Consider the following 26,692-nt stretch of genomic DNA (forward strand, 5'->3'; position numbering starts at 1 on the left):
CCAATAAAATTTTTTTTCACTAAACTCCATGAGGACAATGACTTTATAAACTGAAGAAACAGGAGATCCATTTATTAAATATAAATGAACATAGTTCATTTTGTTAAAGTAAAAAAAATCAGACTGGGAGAAAAGCTGTATTGAAATAAACTAAAAAAATTCAAATTTTTACAAAATATTCAAATAGGTAAGTGGATAAGGAATGATAAATATGTAATTTTGATTAGGAATACAGTAGTGCATGGAAAATACATACCACACTATGTGAAATAAACCAAGAAATACAAAAAATGTAACCTGGTGATACCAGCTCACATCTGCTAAATCAACCAAACAAGCATGAGGGTGTGGAGCACATTTGCACAGAGCAAGGGAGTGACTTGTCAGTAACAGGCCTTGGAAAGCAGAATGAGATGTACTAAAACAAAGTCTGCATCCAGGACTCAGCAACTACACCCTTCAAAGTGCATCCCAAGATACTAGTCCAACAGAAGAAGCAAATTTATATGCTGAAAGATGCCTATTTTGGCATATAAAAAGGAGTAAATAATTGGAAACAAACTACTGGTCAACTGCAAATGTATGGCTAAAACTGCACATGACATGGCTAAAAGCACACGCAATGTTCAAGTGAGATAACACTACATGGCTACCAAAATCCTACAAATGATGGAGAAATGTAAAATTTCTACAAAATGTTAGAAAGTACAAAACTAAATATACACTTATTAAATCAATATAAAGTATTTGCACATAAGGTTAATGCAAAACGAATGTTAAAGGATGAAAATAAGTTGTTAAGGTAATAGAAAACACATTTTAAAATACAGTGCTTTTATAACAAAAATTTTTATGGAATCAAGGAAAAACTGGCTAAGGCAGATCATTAAGAATTGACTTCTTATAAATTCTTAACTGACCACTTACCATATGCTTCCTCAATGAGAGCACAGTATGAATTAATGCCAACTCCATTCTGCTTAGATTCTTGTTCTCCAAGACGTAATATATTTTCAAGTCCATTTAACGCCACCTGGACTATTTTGGAGTCCATAACAGTCAAAAGATCGCACAGTGGTTTAATGCAGCCTAAGGCTACCAAATACCTTCAAATAATTTTAAAAAGTGAGAAATGAGGAAAAAAGATTTAAAATGACTTTAAACACTGTAACAATGACACAAAAATATTCATGATGAAATGTCTATATAAACAATTGAGAAAAGTATTCCTATAAAAACTTAACCAAAAAAACAAAAGGGCTGGGGATTTAGCTCAGTGGCACCATGCGTGCCTGGCAAGTACAAGGTCCTGAGTTCAATCCTCGGTACCAAAAAAAAAAAACCACAACCATTCCGAACATTTAAATTTTTATTTAAATAAAGAACAAAATAAAAGACAATAGGAAGTAGTGAGATAAATCTTTAGCATATGAGAAGGGAACGAGGAGACAGAGGGAGGGGAAAGGGGATTAAAAAGAATTAAAATGTGTCATGTGTCATGTATATGCACCAAATCCCCACAATGAATGTAATTACTACAAACATGTATCAATTAAAACAAAAGAAAAACAAGACTCTGAAAACCTGGATTCTCTTATTCTAATTTAAAATAATTACCAATGGTACTGCAAATACTACACAATATAAGTACAGGCACAGTGGCACATGGATCTGTTTGTGCATGGCATATAAACATTGTAAACAGCAGGTCTGGTGTGGGGGGGAGCTTTTTTTAAGGGCTATGTACACACAGAGTGGTCACATGAGGCTGAAGAAATGGAAAAGGACAACTGAATTAAATTTAGGAAATTTCGCACAAAAGCTATCACAGTTAATGTCTTAAACATATACTGTGTTTCACAAGTACAGAAGACCTCTAGGAACAAAACAGGCAGTCTTGAAAATAATGTTTATAAATAATGTTCACAAAATACTCCCTTTCCTAATGGTTTTCCTTTTCTGTTATTAGCTGTTTTCACATTTTCTGTAAGTTCATATTAAGCATGAGAGTTAAAAACCTCTCTCACAGGGCCGGGGATTTAGCTCAGTGGTTTCTCCGCCTGCTGTGCAAGCGCAAGGACATGAGTTCAATCCCCGGTACCAAAAAAAAACAAAACAAAAAAACCTCTCTCACACTTATGAGGGTAAAGGAATTACAATCCATAAAAGCACCTGATACCCGCTGATATTCCACAGCTAAAATGACTGGCTTCGGCACTCAACAAGCATCCGTGATATGCATGCTGAAGCTACCTGAGATCAAGAAATTCTCTTCCCATATACACTGAGAGAATGGTTAGAAAGGTAATCAGCTTCGTATGGACAATTGACCTATACTAATTTGAGGAATGCTATGTGGAATAATATAATCATGAAAATAATTTTTTTGTGATACTAGGAAATAAAGTGAAAAAATACAACTTTACAGATGGACAAACTTTCAGCCAAAAGCAGACAAAAATAACAGCAGCATTAAAAAGTATACAAGAAAACAAAGATTTTTGTTTCATTACTACTTGTATTCATGACACAAATGAAGTGGAAAGTTGACTAAAGCAATGAGACAGAACTGAAAATAAAAAGCAGACACTAGGTCTCAGGGGCATGTATCTAATTCCCAGGTACTTGGGAGGCTGAGGCAGGGGAATCACAAGTTCAAATCCTACGTGGGCAATTTGGTGAGATTCTGCCTCAGATTAAAAAAAGAAAAAGGGCTGGGGATGTAGCTCAGGGTGAAGGTCCTGGGTTCAATCCCCAGTGCTGCAAAAGAAAAAGCATCATAGAAAGATGACATCAGTATATACAATACAGACAGATACAATCTGAGGGCCAGACAATAGTACATTTATTAAAGCAACAGTGACCTAACAACAGGTAGATTTCAAAATCCTGTATTTGTAGAATAACACTGTAACTTGGCTTTTTCTATTTTTTGTTTTGTTTTCTGAGATATGGTCTTGCTATGTACTCCAGGGTGGCCCTGAACTCACTATGTAGCCCAGGCTGGCCACGAACTTGCAGCAATCCTGCCTCAGCTTCCTGAGTGCCAGGATTGCAGGTGTTTGTCACCAGGCCCCCAAGCTGGTTTCTTGTTTTATCAATTTAAAAAAATCAAATATTCATTAGGGAGTATTTCCCAAATAGTCACTTCAAGAAATGTAAAAAAACCTCGAGTTTCAGGCCGGGGATTTAGCCCAGTGGTGCCGCTGCCTGCCTCGCAAGCACAAGGACCCAAGTTCGATCTCCGGTACCAAAAAAAACAAAAACAAAAAACCCCTCAAGTTTCACTGAGAAATATTCAGAGTAAGATTCTGCAGGAAGTTGGACTTTCATTAGATGGCAATATGGAATTTTCCAACAGAAGATAAAAAGACTGAAAATACATGATAAAAACCAAGAGCAGGGCTGGGGATTTAGCTCAGTGGTTTCGTCGCCTGCTGCGCAAGCACAAGGACACGAGTTCGATCCCCGGTCCCAAAAAAGAAAAAAAAAAACCCAAAACCAAGAGCAAGAAATCAATATTGATAAAAATTATGATGATTACAAATAATAATGATAGTTGTAGCTAACTTTAGATGAGAGCTTAATGTTTAGGCACTGTAGTGAAATGCATAAATATCACTTAAGTTAATATCTGTTATTAAATGCATTCTAAAAAATGAATACACTGAGGGCCAGGGATTTAGCTCAGTAGTTTCGTCGCCTGCTGGGCAAGCACAAGGACACAAGTTCGATCCCCAGTACCAAAAAAAAAAAAAAAAGACTACACTGAATTAGACATTAAATGACACTGTCAAGACCACACAATTTTTATTAAAGGAACAAGACTTTAAACCAGGCTGATCTAAAAGCCCATTTAAATACTACTTATGTTGTCAGTAAAATAAACAATAAAAGGCCTACATTCAAAAAGCTAATATATAAGAAAAGACAACCAGAGTAGAAAAGTGAAAGTGTGATATCCACTTGTAAGGTTAACAACTGATTAAGGGTAGAACATCTCTAAATATCTATTTCAACTTATTTTAAATAAGATATTAAAATGTATTAGTCATTTCTATATAATCAAGTTAAATTTTTTTTCTGACTTTAGTGTTTAAAAGATATCTAATGCCCATAATATTTTTGTGCAAATTAACACAGGCTATTCCCTGTTAAGATTTTTAGTCTCTAGCCTGCCATGGAGATTATTAGCTAGAATTTAATTTTTTAAAAAACACTACAGCAATTAGACAAGAGAAAGAAATAAAAGGAATAAAGATAGTAAATGAAGAAAAAAACACTGCAAATAACAAATGCTGTCATTTAAGATTTAAAATGCCTATCAAATTGACATAGAAATGATGCTTTATCAATAGTTTATTTCAAATTGTTTCATTTATACTTAAAAAAATTTTAAAAATTGTATCACTTCTTAAGAAAATGTATTTACATTCAGAGGAGTACTACTCTGCATAACGAAGGATAAACTTGTGACATTTTTTGATAAATGGATGCACTTCAAGATCATAATGTTAAGTGAGGGGCACCATGCCTTCCTCACAAGCTCAAGGTCCTGAGTTCGATTCCCAGTACTGGGGGGAAAAACATAATGTTAAGTGAAATAAATCAGACACACAGCTTAAACATTTGTTTCTCTTATGTGAGAAACCCAAGGAGCAAAACAGAAGACAGATACTGGGAAGTAGGAAGATGTTCAAATGGCAGGGGGAGGGAGAAAACAAGTGGAAAAAAGGAAAAAAAAGAACAGAAGGAAAAAAATGGAAATAAAACTTTTGTAAATGTGGAGGGGAAGGGTTCAAGGGGGATGGGAAAAAAGAACAATTAAGATATATTATATAGGGGCTGGGGATTTAGCTCAGTGGTTTCGCTGCCTGCTGCACAAGCACAAGGACCCGAGTTCAATCCCCGGTACCAAAAAAAAAAAGATATATTATATACAGTACAAATTCCCTATGATGAATGTGATCATTCTGTATGGCAAATATAGACCGTACTAATGAAAATTAAAAATATAAAAAATAAAAATAGTATTTTCAGTAAAAAAACAGAAACAAAAAACAACAAAACCCTGCATCACACCTTGTTTGATCTGGAGTCCCTCCTGAGGTCGCATTAGTTACTGCCCAAGCTGCTTCCTTTCTGGTGCGAAACTCTGCCTTCTGAAGAATCTCAATCAAAACAGGAAAAATACTAGCATCTATAATAGCCTGAGAATAAGAAAAATGATGAAGCATAGCCAGTGCAAACGAGTTTTAAAAATATCACGAAGTATAAGAGTACTGAAACTGAGTGACTTCACAATACCAGAATTACCCTTGGAAACACTTTATGCCTAATCTGTCAATAAACTTTCATGCACTTTTCTTTTTTAAAAGGAAAATTAGCTTTTTAAATAATGGTGAAGATATTAGCAGGTTATAATTTTAAAGATGAGAAAACACAGGAATATGATCAAAAAATGGATAAGCAATCACTGATGCTTGATAAAAGCTCATAAATCAATGAAAGCTCTAAGAGGAAGATCATTTCCTAACTTAAACCTAATGAAGAACAATTTCTTTCTAAAGATTAATCACTGTGTGTTGGGTACTGTGTGAGGTTACATATATAATCCTCACTAGAATACTAAAAGTAAATGTTACTAAATACTTTTTAGGAATCTATTTTTTAAAAAATAATCTTTTAAATAACTCACTAAAATACATCTGCATGATACACTGGCATCTTAAGACAGTCGTGTTCTAGTCTCAGACTGGAAAGGCTGTTACCTGAATCTGAGCTCTGTTTCCAGCAGTTATGTTAGAGACAGTCCAGCAAGCTTCTTTTCTAATTGACTCCTTTGGGCTACTCAGTAAGTGCAGGAGACAGGGTAATGCAGAACAATTCAAAATCACCTAAAGGTAATTAGATATGGAAACAAAAAGTTTTATAGTAAACAATCTACATAAAAATTTACTACTAGATTATTTAGAAGCACAAAATTCATCCTGAAAAATGAAGAGAAGAGAAATTTTCCTAAAGTAAAACAGGGACTTGCTGTCTTTTCCCTTCCGCTTAATGCCAAAGCTTGTCTAGAGGCAGAGTAGTAAGGTGCTATTTTCAGTCCACTAAAATGCCAGAGTTGCATTCTTCAAGTTTACAAGTTAAAGCAAGTTTACATTTAGCATAATCAGTGAAAATACTGTTTTAAAATGTTATCAAGTAGAGGTATTTTGAAACTCTGGCTTTTTTTAAGTCAGGAATTTTGGAAATAACTTTGAAAATATTTTCAGAGTTGAACTGACGTAATAATTTGAAGAAAGATTTAGTGATTGAGGTCAGGATCCAATCTCTAGTTTTCAAAATGAATTAGTAAAAATTCTATGTGTAGGATAAGTCTGTTTCATTAAAATTTTTACTGTTCCACTTTTCTTTTTTAAAGAAATAGATTCTGCTTTGTCCTTTTACATTTTTTTATTCCACTGCAAGATTAGTTATGTTCTTATGTTTAAAATAATTCCCAATGATATTAATTTAGTAGAGTCCGTGGAGCAGTTCACTGAATATTCAGCTGAAAAATACAGTGTATGTTTAGAAAAGCATTTTCATTAAAAGAGCTATTTTAAATGAATAACCATCCATTACTACAGATCAACTACTTATAACTTTGGTATCAAAACAGGACTTGAAAAATAAAGCTGCAAAACATGTAAGCTAGAATAAGAAAACATACTTAAAAGTTGTAAACAAGGAAAAATTTAATGGGTTACAGAGTTTAAAGTTTTATCTTTAAGAAAGACTGTGGCCCAAATCTGGAGTCAATCTTGACATCACTCCTAATGTGACCTCTCTCCAAAAGACAGACACACCTACACACAGTCTACCAATCCTGGAACAATTTCCTTGCCATCTTTTCATTTGGGTCTTTGATACACAATGCCTCACTATCCACTCTATTTCTAACTTTTTATAATCAAGCACGCTCTAACACTTTCTATTTTAGTTATGTTTAAAATACCTCACACACATCTGTGTACCTATGATCACATAAATCTCTTCCAGTCCACTGAAGTACTTCTCTACTTTTAGGCCACTCCTTTAAGGATAATACACAGATTTCTTAACACACTGACCACTTTTTAAAACTTTTTTTTTAATTCATTGTTTATTGGTACATTTTAGGTATACAATATGATGACATTCATCATGTGGAATTTGTACCTTTAAATGATATATCTTAGTTCTTATTTTTTTCCCCATTCCACTGCCCTCCCTTCAACCCCTCCATCCCTCCCTATTTACAGACTTTGTTTCCGTTTTTTTCCTTTTCTCCTAATTTTTCCTTTTCCTTATTTCCTTTCCCCTCCCCCTTCCCCTTTGCCCCTTTTCTTCCTATTTCACATTATCCATTATACATTTTGATCCTTATTTACACTTTCAGTTTCTCATACCAGAGAAACTATTTGGTATTTACACGTGTGTCCTATTTATTTCACTTAAAAGAGTATGGCCTCAATGTGTAACCATTTAGCTATAAATGTCTCTAGTTTCTCATTCTTAATGGCTGAGTAGTACTCCATTTTATAAAAAAACAAAACATTTTCTTTATCCAGTCTCCAGTTGATGGACAATTGGGCTGTTCCAAGTATTAGCTACTGCAAACTGTGCTGCTATAAACATGGGTGTTAAAACTTTTATAGCATTTACTGATGGGTTAATTCATAGCACACATATACTATCTTGGGTAATTTGCTTTGGTCTAATATATATTTTCTCCCTTAAAGACTAGAAATCCCTCAAGAGCAGAACTTGTATCTTGTAGTTCTTTGTACTAATACAGATCTAAGATAGCACTTTCTCTTACATGTATTTGAGGCTGACTGCATGTTATCATGCCTAACGTGATATATAGTTTACAGTAATGCTAAAATCTTAGTATGTAAGCAAGTGGTATGAAACACAATAAAGTCCATTACATTAACATATGATAGTCTGGACTCACCTGTGTTTGAATATCATCACCAGTGACAATGTTACCAACTGCTCTTAATGCAGGTGATACAACTTTATAATCACTGTACCTGAAGATAAAAACAAATTTACTAAAAATGTAAAATTTACAGAAAGTTGCAAAAATAGCAGCTCCTCACAGAGACCCCGTTTAAATCTCAGTAATTCTCCTAGTACTACTTTATAGCAAAGGATCTAATCTGAGATCCCATGTTAACTCACTTGTCATGACTCTCCAGGATTTTTCAGTCTAGAACAGCTCCTCAGTCTAGATACTGACATTTTTGAAGACCATAAGTCAGTTGTTTTTAAGCAATGTTTTATCAAGATTAAAACCCAATTCATATATACTTGGCTAGGGTATCACAAATGCTACTGTCATTCTATTCAGTGGTACCTGGTGTTGCCTCTGTCCCATGATACTTGTGTTCAGCTCTGGTCACTAGTTAAGACAAAGAGTCTGCCATATTCTCCCACTTCAGTATTATTGATTTTCCCTTTATAAGCAGTATTTAGTGAGGAAATATTCTGAAATTATGTAAAAATCCTATTCCTTAACCTACTTTTACCACTAGCTTTGATGCTTGTCTGAAATTATTTGTGTCCACTGATGATTTTCATCATTGATTATCATTTCAGCTGTATGCCTTATATATTTACCTATCTACTGATTTATTTATTTTAGTGTGGACTCAGGAGTTTTCTATTTTATTTATTAGTTATAATACATTACTATTAATTTACTCCAAAGCTCAAACTGTCCCAGTTTTGGACAGAGGGAGCCCCTTCAAATGTGCTTTTGTGTCCTTTTGACATTTCTCCATTCTTTGAGCACTCAGTACTTTTGGTGTTCATCTTAGTTTTTTCTCATTTCCAGCCCTTGGGCCAGTTATTTCTCTAAGATTCCTGGTTCCTATGAATGGAGTGTGGTACTTAGAATCCAAGGCTTGGGCCTTTACTGTACTCAGCTTGTTCTATGGGGTATCCCTGTTCCTAGCCACTCTTAAGTCTGGGCTGTAACCTCTGCATTGAATCCGCTTGCCCCCTGCCCACTGCCCATGACACTGTTCTCTTATAGACCTTGACCTCTCCGCTTTAAACTACCTACCTCATCTGGGGCAACCAAATGGCTTTTTGACAAAAGAGAAAGGAATATAAAATGCTTTAAAGGTGGAAGATTAGAAGTTATAATACCTTTCTGAAACAAATTTCCTTAGAAGTTCTTGATTTCTCTGAATAGAAAATCTATTCTTTTAAAAGAAGGGAGGTAACTACAATAGCATACCATCTTTGATACACATGAAATTACTGTAACAAATAATAAATTATATTATTAGTTCTAAGAGTAAGAACTGTGTCCTACACTGCATTAACAAAGTCTTACACATCATCTTAGCAGATACTAGGCATTCTATAATTACCTCAATAAAGTTTCTCTCGTTCACAGATCACATAAAACTAAGGGAATTCATTTACAAAATAATCAGTCCCTACCTCAAAATATGATACAAATTTAAAGGTAAACTTTTTAGGATTATAGATACTCTGTAAAATGTGAGATTGGCAGGTTTTTAATTATTTCCAAAGAAATGACTCTGAGATGTTTACAAGATAAAAACTTTAATTGCTAACCTTAATACACAACCATGTAAGTATTAAGCATAAATTATAGTTACATCAATAGTTCCACCAATCTCCGACAGACTCCAGAATCAATGACAGCTTGGATTTTATCATTGGGTCCATCAGAGAGATATGAAAGGGCCCAGCACACATCTGCCAACACATCTGAGTCACTGCTAAACAACAATCGTGACAGGACAGTTAAGCAAGGTGAAACCTAGAAGAGAAAGAGTCAACATTTTTTAAAAAACACAAGTTTCCTTAGGAAGTTACAGAAATTCATTTCAACAGTGAAATTTAGTCTTATATAAAACCAGAGAAGTTAAAAGACTGTAGTGTTTTAAATTATGTTCAGATTATAAACTCGAAACTGATTATGATCACTACTGAACTTACATTGAGTAAGATTTGTGATAATGTTTTCGAAAAAATAATAAAGTATGTATGTGGGTCTCCTATGTTTGAATCATACATTCCATGGGTCCTCAAATGTATACTAAAACCGAAAGAAATCGAAATGCTTCCGTTAAGGGTTTACTGTAATGAACATGGAATATGAGCTAACCTAAATAGCCTCCCTTCGTTCATTACATGTGTTTTACTGGAAATAACTGACAGTCATTTGGAGAGCAAAGGTGTAGAAATATTAAACTAAATATATTTCTGTAAGGTATTCAAATGGAAGTCACTAGTAAGGTATATTTCTTCTTAATGTAATCATACCCTAAATTTTCAACTAAAAAACAGAACAAAAGACTGCCAACAGTGATTTTTAATCTTTCTAGTATTAACACTACAACTCATTAGTTGTGGAGGTGAGGAAACAACTTCATTTCTCTGACACTCAGTTTTCAAACACAAAACAAAGGGGGATAGATTGTATGATGCATCCTTCTCTTCCTTTTGGAAAAGTCTAGGCTCAACACTTCCTATTAGCTGTGTGACCATGGGAAGATTATGTAATGTTTCTAAATCCACATTTCTTCATTTTTAATAAGGTTCCACTGAGTTTGTAAGAATGCATACAGCATCTAAGAATAATGCCTGCCATCCAGTAACCACTCGAGTCAGCTCTTTTTATCCCCATGATTGGCAATGAGTCTACACTGCCTACATTCTTCTAAAATTGGTCTCCTAACTTAATCTTGGTCTCTCTCCTCCTTCCCTTATCCATGGGAGATCCATATCAAGCCCCCCCAGTGCACCCTGAGCGGTCTGAGCGTCCCAGTGGCCTGGCCCGCACGGAGGGCCTGCATGGTCTCTGAGACCCAGGGCTTCAGGCTTCCGCACGGTGGGTAACAGGAACTGGGGAGACCTAGGGCCAGGGGTCCCACTCCAGGCGTGAGAAGCACCACACGGTGAGGAGCAGCTGTGTTCGCTGGCAACTGGAGAGAGACACCTGTAATCACCGGTGTCCAGCAAGTTTTCTACATTGCTCTAGGTCAACGTGCAATACCAACATGTCTGTAAGCACTTCACAGATTCCCGCTTCAGAACAAGAGACCCTGGTTAGACCCAAGCCATTGCTTCTGAATTGTTAAAGTCTGTTGGTGCACAAAAGGACACTTACAGGGCCAGGGATTTAGCTCCGTTGTTTTGCCGCCTGCTGCGCAAGTGCAAGGACCCGAGTACCCAAAAAAAAAAAAAAGACACTTACACTATGAAAGAGGTCATATTTTATCTCAGTATATTACGACTAAATGATTATATGATGAAAAACAACAAATATTGTATACAGTTCAAGCGATCTAGGAGATCTGTTTGGAGTACCAAGGTTCTCTGTCAAAGAACACAGGAAAATATATACAATAATCTACAGAAGCTTGATAGTAGTCAATCAGCAGGAGCCATCTGACTCTGGCACATCAGTGAGTGAGAACAGGTGCCACTGTGAAGGTGGGAATGAACAAAAGGACCCTGGACAAGAGCTACAAGAAGAGCCATCTTCTTCAGATTTGGTTTCTAGGCCATCTACCTCATCTAGAAGGAGAGCAATTAGTGAAACAGAAGAAAATTCAGATGAGCTGTCTGGTGAACGACAAAGAAAATGCCACAAATCAGACAGTATTTCTCTTTCTTTTGATGAAAGCCTGGCTCTGTGTGTAATAAGGGAGATATACTGTGAAAAAAAATAATAGTAGTGAATCGACAGACTATCAAATCTGGATCTGGGTAAGTGAACACTCTGGTGATTGGTTGGATCAGGATTCAGTTTCAGATCAATTTACTGTAGAATTTGAAGTCGAATCTCTTGACTCAGATTACAGTCTTAGGAAAGAATGACAAGAACTCACAGATGAAGATGATGAGGTATATTGAGTTACTGTGTATCAAGCAGGGGAAAGTGATACAGATTCATCTGAAGAAGACCTTGAAATTTCCTCATCTGACTACTGGAAGTGTACTTCATGCAATGAAATGAATCCTCCCCTTCCATCGCATTGCAACAGATATTGGGCACTTCATGAGAAATGGCTTCCTGAAGATAAAGGGAAAAATAGAGGGTGATTTTTTTTTTTTTGGTACTGGAGATCGAACTCGGGACCTTGTGCTTCTGAGCCAGGCACAGTGCCACTGAGCTAAATCTCCGGCCAATAAAGAGAAAAATAAATAGAGCTCCCTGAGAAAGCCAAATTAGAAAACATCACAGGCAGACGAGGACTTGGATGTGCCTGATGGTAAAAAAAACTGCAGCAAATGATTAGAGATGAAAATAATGATAAAGTCACACAAGCCTCGCAGTCACAAGAAAGAGGACTATTCTCAGCCATCAACTTCAGTAGCATTATTAACAGTAGCCAAGAAACTGTTAAAGAGTTTGAGAAGGAAGAAACACAAGAGAAAGAAGAAAGTGTGGAATCTAGTTTTTCCCTTAATGCTATTGAACCTTGTGTGATTTGCCAAGGTCGACCTCAAAGAGGTTGCATCGTTCATGACAAAACAGGACATCTTATGTCATATTTCACATGTGCAAAGAAGAAAAGAAAGTAAAGAAAGGAAGTAAGGCCTGCCCAGTATGCAGACAATTCAAAAACCTGTGTTAACTCATTTCTACTGACAGATCCATAAAAGTATATATTTTAAATTTCTAACTATGTAAGCCTAAAAATATAGTCAACACAAATTTTATGAGCATATATTAATGTAGTCCTGATTGTCTAAATTTTTAGGTTTAGCATATGTATATTATTTATTGATATACAAATAAACGATTCATTGAATGTAAAAAAAAAATCAGTATAGGAGATTTGGTGTCCAGACACTGGAATACAGCAATGTGAGGAAGACAGGAAGAAGGGAAGTAGGTGGACCTGAAGCAAGAATTGAGACCCAGGGGAAGAGCAAGGATAAAGACTTCAACAAAGAAGGAGGTGGCAAGTGGCACTTTCTCCCTGAGCCCTGACTCGCTGCATGGGTGGAGCGGCTCAAACCTGTAGATGCTCAGTGACTACCGGTGACCCAAGGCCTCCAGAGAAACACACCAGTGGAACAGACCATTGGACACAGCGGATTGCAGTGGCTGGTGAGTTATTCGGGTTCAGACATCACCCAGGAGAGGGCACTTGGTGGGTCACCATCTTGAAGACAGGCCAACAGATATCAGAGCAGCTGTGGGCTGGCTCCATCAGGGTGAGTAGAATTAAGTTCAAGTCTATAGGAGGTCAAGGAGCCAAGTTCAAGCCAGCAGAGAGTGGAGTTCAAGCTGGCAGGAGGCACAGAGTGTTGTAGGCTGAACAAATCGTGTTCCAGCCTCATAGGTGGAAACCAGCCTGAGCTTCAGAACTAAAGGTGCAGACTGGCTGGGATTATCCACTACCCCACCATAAATCTATGGCTGGCTTGTTGGGACTAATCAATGTGTCTCTGCACTCTGTGTATCCAACATGTCTGCCAGTGACGGCAGAGACATACTTTGAAGTGGATATTTTTTAAATTTTCTTTTCTGGGTTTTCATTTTCTTTTCTCCTTTTCTTCATTGTTCTTGTTTTTATATGTGTGAACATTATTTCTAATTTTGTTGTTGTTTTGTTCTGGTTTTTCTTTCTTCCTTCTCCTTCCTCCTGTCTTTTTCATCGTTTACCAAAGTTTGCATAATCTTCCTTTGTCCTCTAGCCCTGCTTCTAATTTCTTCCTTTTTCTATCTCTCTACTTTTTCTCCACTAACCCCTTTAAACTTTCTCCCCTAAGGGTAAAATTGCCATATTGAGGGTACAATTACTATAAACAATTTTCTGGTTTGTTTTAAATTTTGTTATATAACCACAAATATAGTTCATACAGTTTGAGGTGGCAAATGAATGGTAACCACATTTTGTCATTTTCTAGGCTGTGTTCGATGCTATTGTTATTGCTGATTGTACTACTTTAACCAAAGTGTCGCAACTGTTCTAATCAGTTGTTTTCTGATATTGCATGACTGATATCACCTAAGAGTCATAAGGAATACTATAGGCCAGTACCAAAGAACCACGGGCTAGGCCAAATAGGCAGAAATTTCTTATCCCCAATAAGTTGGAAGAGGTAAGATCTTGCAACAGACTCAAAGCTCAAAAGCCAACTACCCCTGGAAAACAGCTCTGAGAAGTAAGTCATTCCCTAAGGATTCTAAATACTACCAATAAAGGTACTAGCCACACACAATTTGCAAGCAACAACCCAAGAGTTAAACTAAAACAGAAAAAGGCATGAGCTTTAAGCAAAATGCAACCCCAGACTTTCAACTCACCAAAGGCAAACCTGAGGGACAATGAAGTAGAACAATTCAAAATCCAACCACCTGGACTCTCTGAAGTGGTAAGAGCAGAAATAACAAAGCTGATGAATGAGGCTCTAGAAAATACCAAATCAGAAATAATCTGTCAGATTACTACAGAGGTGGTGATCACAATGAAAGACATGGATAGTGACTCTAGAGCAGATGCAGATAACAAAATAGGAAAGCATAGGAAAGAAATGGAATCCATGAAACAGATTCAAACAGATATCCAGGATATTAAACATTCCACTGAAAGTGTATGCAGAAGAATGGGCCAATGTAAGGACAGGATATCAGAACTAGAAGACAGGACTGTGGTTAGCAATTATGAAAAGGAAGATTTCTTAAAAATAGCAAAGGACCATGAAAAATCAATCCAACAGCTGTTAGATGATACAAGGAAGAATAACATAAGATTGATCACAGTCAATGAAGAAGCAGGAGACAGTACAAATGACATTAAAAACCTGTTAACAAAAGTTATGGCAAAAACCTTCCCAAGCAGGGAAAAGAATTTGACATAGAGAAGTGAGACATATAGAACTCCGATTAGCCATGATCAAAAAAACCCCAAAAAACCAAGAACAACAAAAAGCTATATCAAAGCATATAATAGTCAAGATTACAGAAATTCAACACAAGAATAGAATATTAAAAGCTGTTAGCGCCAGGGATTTAGCTCAGTGGTTCCACCGCCTGCCTCCCAAGCGCAAGGTCCCGAGTTTGATCCCCAGTACAAAAAAAAAAAAAGCTATTAGAAAAAAGAAACAAATCACCTATAAAGGAAAGCCCATCAGAATCACAGCAGAGGGCTGGGGACTTAGCTCAGAGGTTCCGCCACCTTGCAAGCGCAAGGACCCGAGCTGGATCCCCAGTACCAAAACCAAAAAACAGAATCACAGCAGACTTCTCAACAAAAATCTTCAAGTCAAGGAGAGATTGGAGTGAAGTATTTCAAGCTCTAAAAGAAAAAACCTCCAACCCAGACTGCTGTACCCTGCAAAACTATCTTTCAAAATTGATGGAGAAATTAGACATTTCCATGATAAAGAACATCTGAAGAGGGCCGGGGATTTAGTTTAGCAGTTCTGGTGCCTGCTGCGCAAGCGCAAGATCCCGAGTTCGATCCCTGGTACCAAAAAAAAAAAGAATATCTGAAGAAATTCATGACCACCAAAACAGATCTCCAAACTGTTCTGCAGGACATTCTAAAAAGAGGTAACAAGGACTACAACTCCATGAACTCCAACAGAATGAATTCACCAGGCAAGGTAAGTAATTAAACAGAAAGGGAAAAAAAGGAGGAAACCAACAACAGGAAAATAACATGACAAGGATAAATCAATACATATCAGTTATAACCCTCAATGTAAGTGGTCTCAATTAAAAATTAAATTAAAAACAGCAAGATATTGGCAAAAAACAAACAAGCAAACAAAGCCAAGGATCAACAGAAGAGATGAGAAGATGAAGAAACAACCCCAAACACGCTCATTCACCTTATTTTTGACAGAGCCAAACACCTTCACTCCAAGAAAGATAGCTTCCTTAATAAATGCTGCTGGAAAAACTGGCTTTCCACATGACAGACTTGTATCTTTCACTATGCACTAAGATAAAATCAAAATGGTTCAAAGATCTAAATAGTAAAACAAACACTAAATCTCCTGGAAGAGAAAATAGCTAGAACTCTTGAAGACATTGGTGTAGGCAAAGACTTTACAAACAAAACCCAGATTGCACAGGAAATATCACAAAGAATCAGTAAGTGGGATCTCATCTTATTAAAAAGCTTTTACACAGCAAAAGAAATCACTAACAGAGTGAAGAGACAACCCACAGAGTGGGAAAAACATTTTGCCAGTTGTTCCTCAGACAAAGGACTAATATCTAGAATATATAAAGCACTCAAAAAAAAATCAGACCTCCCAAATTTAAAGACCCAACCCAAAAATGGGCATCTGAAATGAATAGACACTTCTCAGATGAAGACATAAAAACAGCATATAAATATATGAAAAAATGTTCATCATCACTGGTCATTCGAGAGATGTAAATAAAACAATGCTGAGATTCCACCTCACTCCAGAAAGAATGGCTGCTGTCAAGAAATCAACCAGTAACAAATGCTGGCGGGGCTGTGGGGAAAGAGGAACCCTGCTCCACTGCTGGTGGGAGTGTAGACTGGTGCAACCACCGTGGAGATTCCTCAAAAAGCTACAGTTCCACTGGAACCAGCTATTCCCCTTTATCTATCTGTTAGGGTTTGTGTTTAGATGTCCCCCTAAAGCTCCATGCAGGTGACTTGGGACTTTTTTTCAGAGGCAGTAGAATCTGGAATGTGATCCTGGGGTTAAGGAAGTGTGATTACTAAACCACTACATGTGAGTGATTAGTTTGGCACCACCCTAATCCTAGTAGTCTGAATAAAGGGGCAGAAAGATGCTGTTAAACTCTCTTGTTGCCTTAGCTACTTTGTGTGTGCCATATTGTTTCTCCTTTGTGAGACCTGTTTGTCATCCTGGTCTTAGAGCCAGCTGACTATGGACTGAAACCTCTACAAACTGTAAGCCAAATGAACCCCTTCCCCTCCAACTGTGGGTGTTGGGTATTTTGTCTCAGCAAGAAAAGTAACTAACACAGTGTCTTACAAAAGAATTAAAAGCATCATACCACAGTGATATATGCACACCATGTTTATAGCAGTACAGTTTGCAATAGCTAAATCTTGAAACAGCCCAAATGCCTATCCATGGATGAATGGATAAAGATGATGTGGTTTTTCTTTATTCAACAGAGTACTACTCTGCCATAAAGAAGGATACGCTTGAGACATTTCTAACTAAATGGATGCACCACAAGACCATACTCTTAAGATAAATCAGACAGGCATGTTTAAATACCATTTTGTTTCTTGGTATGAGAAACCAAAAAGTGTAAATGAGGACTACAATGTACAATAAATAGTAGGAAATGGAAAGAAAATGTTCAAATAAGAGGGGAACAAGGGAGAAGGTACAGAGAAAGGAAAGAAAGGACAAAAAATGAGATTGAAGGAAAAAATGGAAACAAAGCTTTATAAATAAGGAGAGGAAGAGGAGTTGAAGGGAAAGGAGGGGCATGGGGGAAAAAAGAAGGAAAATATATCATGTACAGGTATAAATTCCCTATGACTAATGTTATCATAATATATATCTCAAATGTACCAATAAATGTTTTGCTTCAAAAAAATCAGTATAGTTGATAAATCTTTTTACCATGTTAAAAAATAAAGTACTACATTTCTAAGAAAAAGTCCTAGATTTCTAGCTTTGTGAAAAAAAAAGAAACAAATGCAAATTCCATCTTTGAAGAGACTAGCTGTTATTTATATTCCTGCTCAAAATACATGAAGATTAAAATAATTAAAGAAACTGAACTAACTTAGACAGAAATGCACTTAGGCAAAGTTGAGCCCTAAAAGGCTGAAGAGGGAATTGCACACTACCTATTCCACCTCTACCATCCCAATATGCCTTAGAAATCAGAGGCCTCAGGTATCACAGATGGCAGGGGAGATAGTGCTAAAATAGAGCTAAAGATTACAAATCGAGTACAAAGATTAGGCTCTGGGTGCCTACTACACATTGCAGGTGACCAGCATTCTCAATGCTACCAAAGATTGAAGGTTTAAGAAGAAACTGAAGAACAAAACATGATGAAACTGAATAGGATATTAGGCAAAGTGGAGGATGAAATGGAGAGAGTGAGTAGAAATTAGTACGATTTAGTAAAAGTCTGCATACTGATGGGTGAAACCTATCACCACTTTCCAATGCTGTTTCCGGATCTCTAGAAACTAAGTACATCATCTACTGCATACTGTAATCCAATCTGCCCACCTTCTAGCAAGAGAATGGAAAATTTGTCTCTGGAAAAATACAATGGAACAAGAGGCCGAAACTTGGAGTTCCACAAGAAAAATATAGTTTTGCTGCTTGTCATGGTTTAGAGCTAAAATGTCCCTCAAAAGTCATATATTTGGATGTGGACCTTTTGGAAAGTGAATGAATCATAAGTGCAACACACTGATCTACTAATGAATTCATAGTTAATGTGCTATTGGGGCGGTTGGAAGAGATGTGTCCCTAGGGTTGTGTCTGTGGAAGGCTTATCTCCCTCCCCAGCTTCTCATTTATATCCCTGCTTCCAGAGTGCCAGAGTGAGCTGGTTTCCTCTACCATGCCCTTCACCATGATGTTCCTGCCCCGAAGCCAGCCAACCACAGTCTGAATGCCTCTAAAGCCATGAGCTGAATTAAACCTCTCTTCCTTAAACTGTGGATGTCAGCTGTTGAGTCTCTATGACAAGAAAGCTGACTAATACACACTGCCCATTACCCTACTATGAAGCCCAGAGATGACAACCCCCACCCATACGTCCAATCAGCTTCCTAAAGCTGCCTGAAAGAATGAAGGATTATCATAAGAAACAGACACTAGAAAAAGAAAAAAACTTTTTTGAAACCCTATAAATCCTCAGATAGATAAGACAATTTACTAGACAAAGAGCAGAATTCTATATGCACAGGCAAACAGAGAACAAAAGAAATAAGTCTTGAAAATATATAACTGTAGAAATAAATTTCTTAAAAGGTGGCTGATAATTGGAAACTCTCATATAAAGTCATAGAAAATTTATCAAATAAGCCTTAAACTCTATAATGTGATTATTCCATAAGTTTGGAACATATATGTAAACATGAGAGACATCAGTTTCTGCCTGTAAGGAGTTTACATTTTACTGGAATCTTTATTTTATATTAATATACATAATAAGTAAAAAAATAAATATTATGTTAAAAAGTGATTTGGAAAAATTACAGTAAAATAGGGTGTCAGGAAAACTCACAGCTCATGGGATACAAATCTTCTTTATAAACACTTAAAGGAGATGAGGGAATCATTCAAGTAGCTAGCGACAGAAAGAATAGGCCAGCAGCTCCTAGTCTGGTCCAAGAGCTCAGGAGGCCTGAAAACCCTTTTAGAGGGTAAGTGATATCAAAATTATTTTAACAGTGATACTAAGATATAGCTCATCTTTTTTTACTCTGCTGAGATTTACACTGAAAGTACAAAATAATGGTGAGTAAAACTGTTGGCACCTTAGCAAGCAGTACCAAAATGATTTTTGTATTATTTACCTCCAAAAAAAGGGCTGGATAGGAGGGAGAAAGAGAGGCAGACCCTTTTACTTAAGAACTACCTCAAATAAGCAGTAAGAATTACTGATTTCATTAAATCTCAATTCTGGAGTTCATGTCTTTTGAGTATTTTATGAGATGAGAAGGGAAATACACATAAAGCACATCTGTACACAGCAGTACAGTACTTGGGTAGTTTTCTGCAAGAACATATTTAATGCATGAGCTGCAAATTAGCCAATTTTCCCCATAACGCACTATTTTTATTCGAAAGACTATTAATCTTTATCCAGTCGTAGGTATCTGAAGGACACTCAAAAATATAAATAAAGTGAGTCTGTCATTTCAAGAAAAATAACTGTATTTTCTGCCAATGATAAATTTTCAGATTTAAAAAGTTAGAATTTTGGAAAAATTGGACCTTCTACCATTAAGTTTGACATTTCCCAATACTAGTAGTGGTACTTTCATTTAAAAATATATATCGTATGATGAAATGTGTCAGCATTTGGAAGAGGTGAGTACTTTAGTGGAACACACCTTCCAAATGACAAAGGCATAATGTTTCAAAGTCATACATGAGAAAAAGATCCATTCAAAATACAAGATAAGACTGATGGATTTTAATGTAACAGTGCACAAAGTTTAATGGCAGGATATTTGACTATTTAATAAAACTAACTTTAAAGAAATTACTACTCATGTTTTGGTGCAGTATCAAAAAATAACCATGATTATCTGAAAAGATTTTAAATATTTCAACTAAAACAATACAATGCAGCAAACTGGATTCAGAGGGAAAATGAGCCCTGGTTTCTGTCTCAAAGATATTAAAGGTATGTAAAAATGTGAATCAATGCAACTCTGCTTACAAAATTTTTAGGGTTTTTTTTTTTCTTTTCTTTTTTGGTACTGGGGCTCAAACTCCAGTCCTTGCACTTGCAGGAGAAGCGGCAGAACCACTGAGCTGAATCCCTGGCCCATAGCTCAGTGGTTCCACCACCTGCCCCGCAAGCGCAAGGACTCAAGTTCGATCCCTGGTACAAAAAAAAAAGTTATTGAACATGTAATAGGTTTGTTATTATTTTAAATTAATAAGTATTTCAAGTTTTCTTTGTTTTAATTTTTAATCTAGTATCACTAGATACTAATCACAGAAACAAAGGCTTTAATTCTTCATAATTTTTAAGAGTAGAAAGGAGTTTCAAGACCAGATTTTTTTTTTTTTTTTGGTATCAGGTATCGAACTCGGGACCTTGCGCTTGTGAGGCAGGCACCAGAACCACTGAGCTAAATCCCTGGCCCCAAGACCAGATAGTTTAAGAGCTATTCACTGTTCCAGGTAGTGGGAAGAGCTAGAGCAAAGTCAAGACCATGCTTTGTGACTCTGGGAAACAGCAAGCAGACCAGTACGACCCAATAGTTAAGTGAAACGGAAAACAGAAAAAGATGAATCAGAAAGATAACAGAAGGGCCAGGTGATGAAATTCTTGTAGGACTTTTAAAACCTTTTCTTTGATGAAAACGTTAAGGAGTCATTGCAAGGTTGTGAAGAAAGGTATGGTATAAATGATACAGTAACAATCATTCTGGCTGGTTTTTTGGAATAGAAACTATGTTGGGGCAAAGAGGAAGCAAGATTTTTTTAGAAGGTTACCGCAGTAAACAAGGTGACAAACAGTACTGTAGAGCAGATGCTATCAGGGGAGGTGATACATTTCCTTCCCCAGTATATTATTTTGAAAAAGTTCAAACCTACAGAAAATTTGCAAACAGACTACAATCAACACTCATGTTACTCACCTAGATCCAGATGTTAACATTTTGCTACATTTGCACTTTTCCCATATATATAAACACATACACGTATTTTTCCGTCCAACATAAGCATCACAGCCAAGAAATTTAACATTGATATATTATTTGTTTGTTTGTTTTTGTTTTTTTGGTACCGAGGATTGAACATGGGACCTTGCGCTTGCGAGGCAGGTGGCGGAACCACTGAGCTAAATCCCCGGCCCAACATTGATGTAATATTATGATCTAAGGTATAAATCACTCAATTTTTTATGCTAAAAATTTACTTTGATGGGCTGGGGATTTAGCTCAGTGGTTCCGGCGCCTGCCTTGCAAGCACAAGGTCCTGAGTTTGTTCCCCAGTACCAAAAAAAAAAAAATTTACTTTGATCCATGATCTAAGGATTAAACATCCCATTTCTCTTTTTGAAAGGTGACTTTTTAAAAATAAATCAGGTTTACTGAAGTAGTTCCATACAGTAAAACTGAACTCTCTTTAGGTAAATAATTCAGTGTTTTTCTTTTTACTTACATCAGTTCATACTAACAAATGAATATAGCTGCATGACCAACATGCAACAAAAATGCAGAGTACTTTTCTATCATCCCCAAAATTTCCCTTCTGCCCCTTTGTAGTCAATTTCCTCTCTCAGGCAACCAGCAATCTAATTTTTATTGTTATAGCTTGGTCTTTTCCAAAATATCATACAAGACACAGCATTTGCGCGTGGCTCCTTTTATTTACATGAATGCTTTTGAAATTAACCAGAGTTTGTTTCCTCTTATCAATAGTGGCTTGTGTCACACACACCAAGTAATGTACTTCTGTACTCTTTCCAGTATTGATTATGAATAAAGCTGCCACAAATACTTACATAGAGGTCTCTCTACAGACATACATTTATATCTCTTGGTAAGTTCCAGACTTAGAGAATCTGTGCCATTTCACATTTTCAGTTTTACAATCAACACTGTATTCTTAATCTGTTTTGGGGAGAGGGGCTTCAATATCCTGTAAATGAAAAGAATTAGTCTAGAAGATTTCTAATTTCAACTCCCAGATACACAAACATCTGGTTATAGTGGTTGCCTCTGGGCAGAGGAATTCAAGGGTTAGAAGAGAAGCAAAATTTCTCTTTTATTTTAAAGCTTTTGAATTTCATGAATGTGCAAATGCTATCTAGTCAAGAAAATAATTACTATCAAAACACAGAGTTCCTTTGCTTCAAAAAAAACTACTATAAAGAGACTTAAAAGTTCATGGATACAGATTTCTTAATTTTTGTATTCTACTCATACCTTACTAAAGTCGGGAGGAGGGTTTTTGCCTCTACATAAATTTGAAAGGGCCCATACAGCATTTCTGGTTGTTGTAAGTCTGTTTGAATTTGTTAACAATCTGTCAAGAAACAAGAAAAAGAAAAAAGGAATTGTCATTTTACATTCATTCTCCTATTCAGCTATTTTCAATCATAATACACAATAGTCCATCTAGTGAAAGAGAAAAAAGAATCTTTAAAAATGTATGTTATTGCTGGCTATGGTGGTGCACACCTGAAGCCCAGTACTCAGGAGGGCCAAGGTAAGAAAATCACAAGTTTGAGGCCAGCCTGGGGTACATAGCTAGTTCAAGGACAGCATGGACCATATAGTGAGACCCTGCCTCAAAAATCAAAAACAAACAAAACAATTCTATTTTTCAGAAACAAAAAAAAAATATTAGTTATTTTTTTTGAATCTAAGATCTGAACAGATTCTTAAATCATGAAACACTTTAAAAATAATGGGTGTCATGAGAAATTTACATATTTCTACACAAAGTACTTTAAAGAGTATTAGACTATTTTTGTTTTAATCACAAAAGTATATCGTATATCAATTAGTATGAAATCCAGGGTCAAATTTAATGAAGATCACTGATACAAGAAGTTTTATTTATGTTTTGTTTTTAACAAATTATATATCTAAGCACTTTTTTTTATATAGTTTTCTTTTTGTTTTCAAAAGTCAAATGTTATTTTAAAATCATCCAATACTCAGGCCGGGGATTTAGCTCAGTGGTTCCGCCGCCTGCCTCGCAAGCACAAGGTCCCGGGTTCGATCCACGGTACCAAAAAAAAAAGATCATCCATACTCAATTTTGATTTAATGTACCATCATTTTCCCAAGGTATGAAATTTCAGAATTTCTTTGGAATACTAATTTGATGTTTCTAGGTTTAACAAAACTGAAGTTTTAAATTCCACTCTTATTTCCCTGAAACCTCAACACAGTTGCTAATGTAAATTTTAAAATAAAAATGTTTAGTCACAAAATAGTATTGCTTTTGTATGAATATTTTGTAAGATTACTTTGCTTTTGTTAATAATAACTATACTATCTCTAATAAAACTCTAAACAAATTAAGAACTGTAATGCAGAACAAAAATTACCCATGGTAAAACAGGCACCAGCACAAAATTACCTTACATTACATCAAAAAATGTTTTAATGGTTTTAAGGCTACATATATTTAACATCTAAATATACAGTCAAGGCAGGAAAAAATAAAAAAAAAACAAAATTTTTAAAAATATGACACAAATGACCACATCTAGAATTCTACCCAGGCTTTAATTAAGTAGGGACAAATTTCCACTTTAAAAAAATCTGTAGTTTGAAGGCCAAAGGGAATAGATAAAAAAGAAGAAATTTTATATTTACTCTTCCCCCACAGGTTTTCCAAATCTGTTGTTGACAGGGAAAAGTTTTAAGGTAAGGTTAGCAGATTAGCTATTAAAGCAGTTGTGAAAGCAAAATAGGTACTGTATCCCTTTAAAAGCTTGCCTTAGCCCGTTGCTTCTGTTCTTTAACGTGAAGGTTCTATAGCTGCTTTGATCTGTAGCTCCATTATAAATAACATCCTAGCTCTGAAGAACAAAGTGGGAATCGTTGAATGAACTTGTGATGTATGTGCCTTAACTGTCATGTGTTTAGGACTGTAATCAGTGACAGAAACCACCTGTGTCTAACCATTAAACAGGAAATGGAACTTTATTTACTTAACAAAGACCACTAGGGATGAGATAATGACTGACAAAAGTATAAAAGGTGATGGACAAAGAACACAGGGCACGGACTCTGACCAGACCAGTTTCTGGCAGTCCTGCCTGCTTGCGAGTAAACTTTTTATTTTACCCAACGTCTGTGTCTCTGTGCATTTCTTTCCGCGATTCCGGAACACTGTAGCTTGACTAAAATGTTCAAGGCGTTTCTAAGTACTTTTTATTTAGTTTGCAAAGAACTCTTGTATCTGCAAAGAAACTGAGTGTCTCAAACAAGGTTTTCTTCTCAGCCTCCTAAGAAGTTAACCTACTTACAGGTTTCTATAAAAAAAAAAATGTTTTATCTGTCTGATTTGTATATTTTAGTTATTAATATTTAAATAGGCAATCCTCTACAGTAGTGATCCTTGAAACTTAAAGAGAGTTGTGGACCTCACTGATATCCTAACACCTCAGGAAAAAAAGCACACACAATATGTGGTTTGCAATGTAAGGATTTTGCTAACCTTCTAAGGACCTCAAAAAACCTGCCAGAAATAGAGAGAACTTACACTGAAAAAAGAAAACCCATTTTGGAGTGACATTAGCAAAAATGGTGAAGAGGGAACTCTGGTGAGCCTTTTCCTCCCCAGAAATTCTGATAAAATTTGCAAACACCATCACAATCAACTTTATGACAACTTTGAGAGATGGTTAAAAGTTTACAGCAGTGTTACAGGCTGGGTAAAAATGAACCCCAAAAGGCTCGTGTGTTCAGAGGTGGGGCTGTGGGAAGGTGATCAGATCATGGGAACACTAACCTCATCGATGGATCGGCCACTGATGCGTTTACCACTGAGCGGGTCCTTAGGGGGTGGGGCCTGTTTGGAGAAGGTGAGTGCCTGAGGGCACAACAAATGAGTAAGGTGGCACGCCTGGGTGGCAAAGCTGAAGAGCAAAACACTTTGGGAATAAAGGAGTGAAAAGCCTCTCTGTGTATCTGACATCTAGACAGCCACACACACACCCAGGCCAGAGAATATACTCAGAAAAAAATCTGAGTAGACTGGAAGACTTTCACCTTAGAGGTAGACTTTCACCTTTGATTTAGCACAAGCAAAAGGTGAATGCTAAGTCACAACTGTAATTGGCTTGGCTAAGAAATGAAGGCAGGGGCTACAATGAAAGCAATGCTCAGAGGGAAATTTACAGTTGCGAACACATTAAAAATGACTGCAAATCAACTGCCCAACCTTTTACTAGAAACTAGAAAAATTAAGAGCAAAAAACAGACCTCAAAGCTAGAAGGAAATAAGAGCAGAGATAAAACAAAGAACAGAAAAACACTAGAAAAAGTTCAACGAAACTAAACGTTTTTTTAAAAAGGAAAAAATTAACATAATATCTATACTAACAAAGATTCAAGTTACTAAAACTAGAAATGGATGGGCCGGGGATTTAGCTCAGTGGTTTTGTCGCCTGCTGCACAAGTGTAAGGACCTGAGTTCCATCCCCGGTACAAAAAAAAACAACTAGAAATGGAAGTGAAGACGTTACTAATGACTTTTCAGAGATAAAAATTATATGCAAATATTGTGAACAATGAAAAGCCAACAAATTGGATTACTGAGAATGAATTCTTTAAAACATATAAACTACCAAACTGACTCAAGAAGAAGTACAAAATCTGAATATGCCTATAAAATACTGAATCACTAATCAAAAACTTCCCAATGAAATTCAGCATCAGATAACTTCACCGAGTAAATTCTACCAAACTTTAAAGAATTGCATCCTTCTCAAACTCCTCTAAGACACAAAACACTTCCTAACTCACGCTATGAGGAAACTATTACCAGATAACAAAGTCAAAGACATCAAAATAAAAGTTCAGACCAATTATTCCATATGAATATACACAGAAAAATCTTCAACAAAATTCGAGGAAAATGAACCCAGCAGCATAGTAAAAGGATTAAATACTATTACCAATGGGAATTTATCTCAAGAATGGAAGTATAGTTCAATATACACATACGAATGCAGTAATAATAAAATGAAAGAAATCATGTGACCATCTTAACTAATGGAAAAAAGCTTTTAAAAGAACTCAATATCCTTTCATAATAAAAACTCAACAACTAGGGATAGATGGAAAATTTCTCTACTTGATAAAATGAATTTATAAAAAACCCACAGCTAAAATATTCATTGGTAAAGTATGAAAGTTTTCATTCCAAAGTAAGAAGCAAGAAAAAGATACTTGTTTATGTTACTTCTTTGTAAGATGGTACTAGAAGCTCTAGACAGAACAATTAT

General features: G+C 36.1%; 1 protein-coding gene and 1 pseudogene across 3 annotated transcripts in view; one reads left to right on the forward strand and one right to left on the reverse strand.

The window, feature by feature from the left end:
* Kpna5 (karyopherin subunit alpha 5) overlaps nucleotides 1-26,692 on the reverse strand; it is a 59,084-nt gene that overhangs the window by 4,755 nt on the left and 27,637 nt on the right. For both annotated transcript variants that reach the window (XM_004860172.3, XM_004860171.4), the window contains 6 exons: nucleotides 22,650-22,749; nucleotides 9,669-9,832; nucleotides 7,985-8,063; nucleotides 5,772-5,897; nucleotides 5,083-5,210; nucleotides 928-1,106 (listed from right to left, as the gene is read on the reverse strand). In XM_004860172.3, the coding sequence (XP_004860229.2) occupies nucleotides 928-1,106; nucleotides 5,083-5,210; nucleotides 5,772-5,897; nucleotides 7,985-8,063; nucleotides 9,669-9,832; nucleotides 22,650-22,749 (776 nt within the window). The remainder of the gene's footprint in view (nucleotides 1-927; nucleotides 1,107-5,082; nucleotides 5,211-5,771; nucleotides 5,898-7,984; nucleotides 8,064-9,668; nucleotides 9,833-22,649; nucleotides 22,750-26,692) is intronic.
* LOC106010671 (E3 ubiquitin-protein ligase Mdm2 pseudogene) lies at nucleotides 11,276-16,136 on the forward strand (annotated as a pseudogene). Its single transcript, XR_015442614.1, has one exon. The product of XR_015442614.1 is annotated as an E3 ubiquitin-protein ligase Mdm2 pseudogene (transcript).

The sequence above is a fragment of the Heterocephalus glaber genome, unplaced genomic scaffold (genome assembly GCF_053883595.1).
Source record: "Heterocephalus glaber isolate CG9 unplaced genomic scaffold, H.glaber_assembly_v1.0 deba00001550, whole genome shotgun sequence".
In the NCBI taxonomy this organism is placed as follows: domain Eukaryota; kingdom Metazoa; phylum Chordata; class Mammalia; order Rodentia; family Bathyergidae; genus Heterocephalus; species Heterocephalus glaber.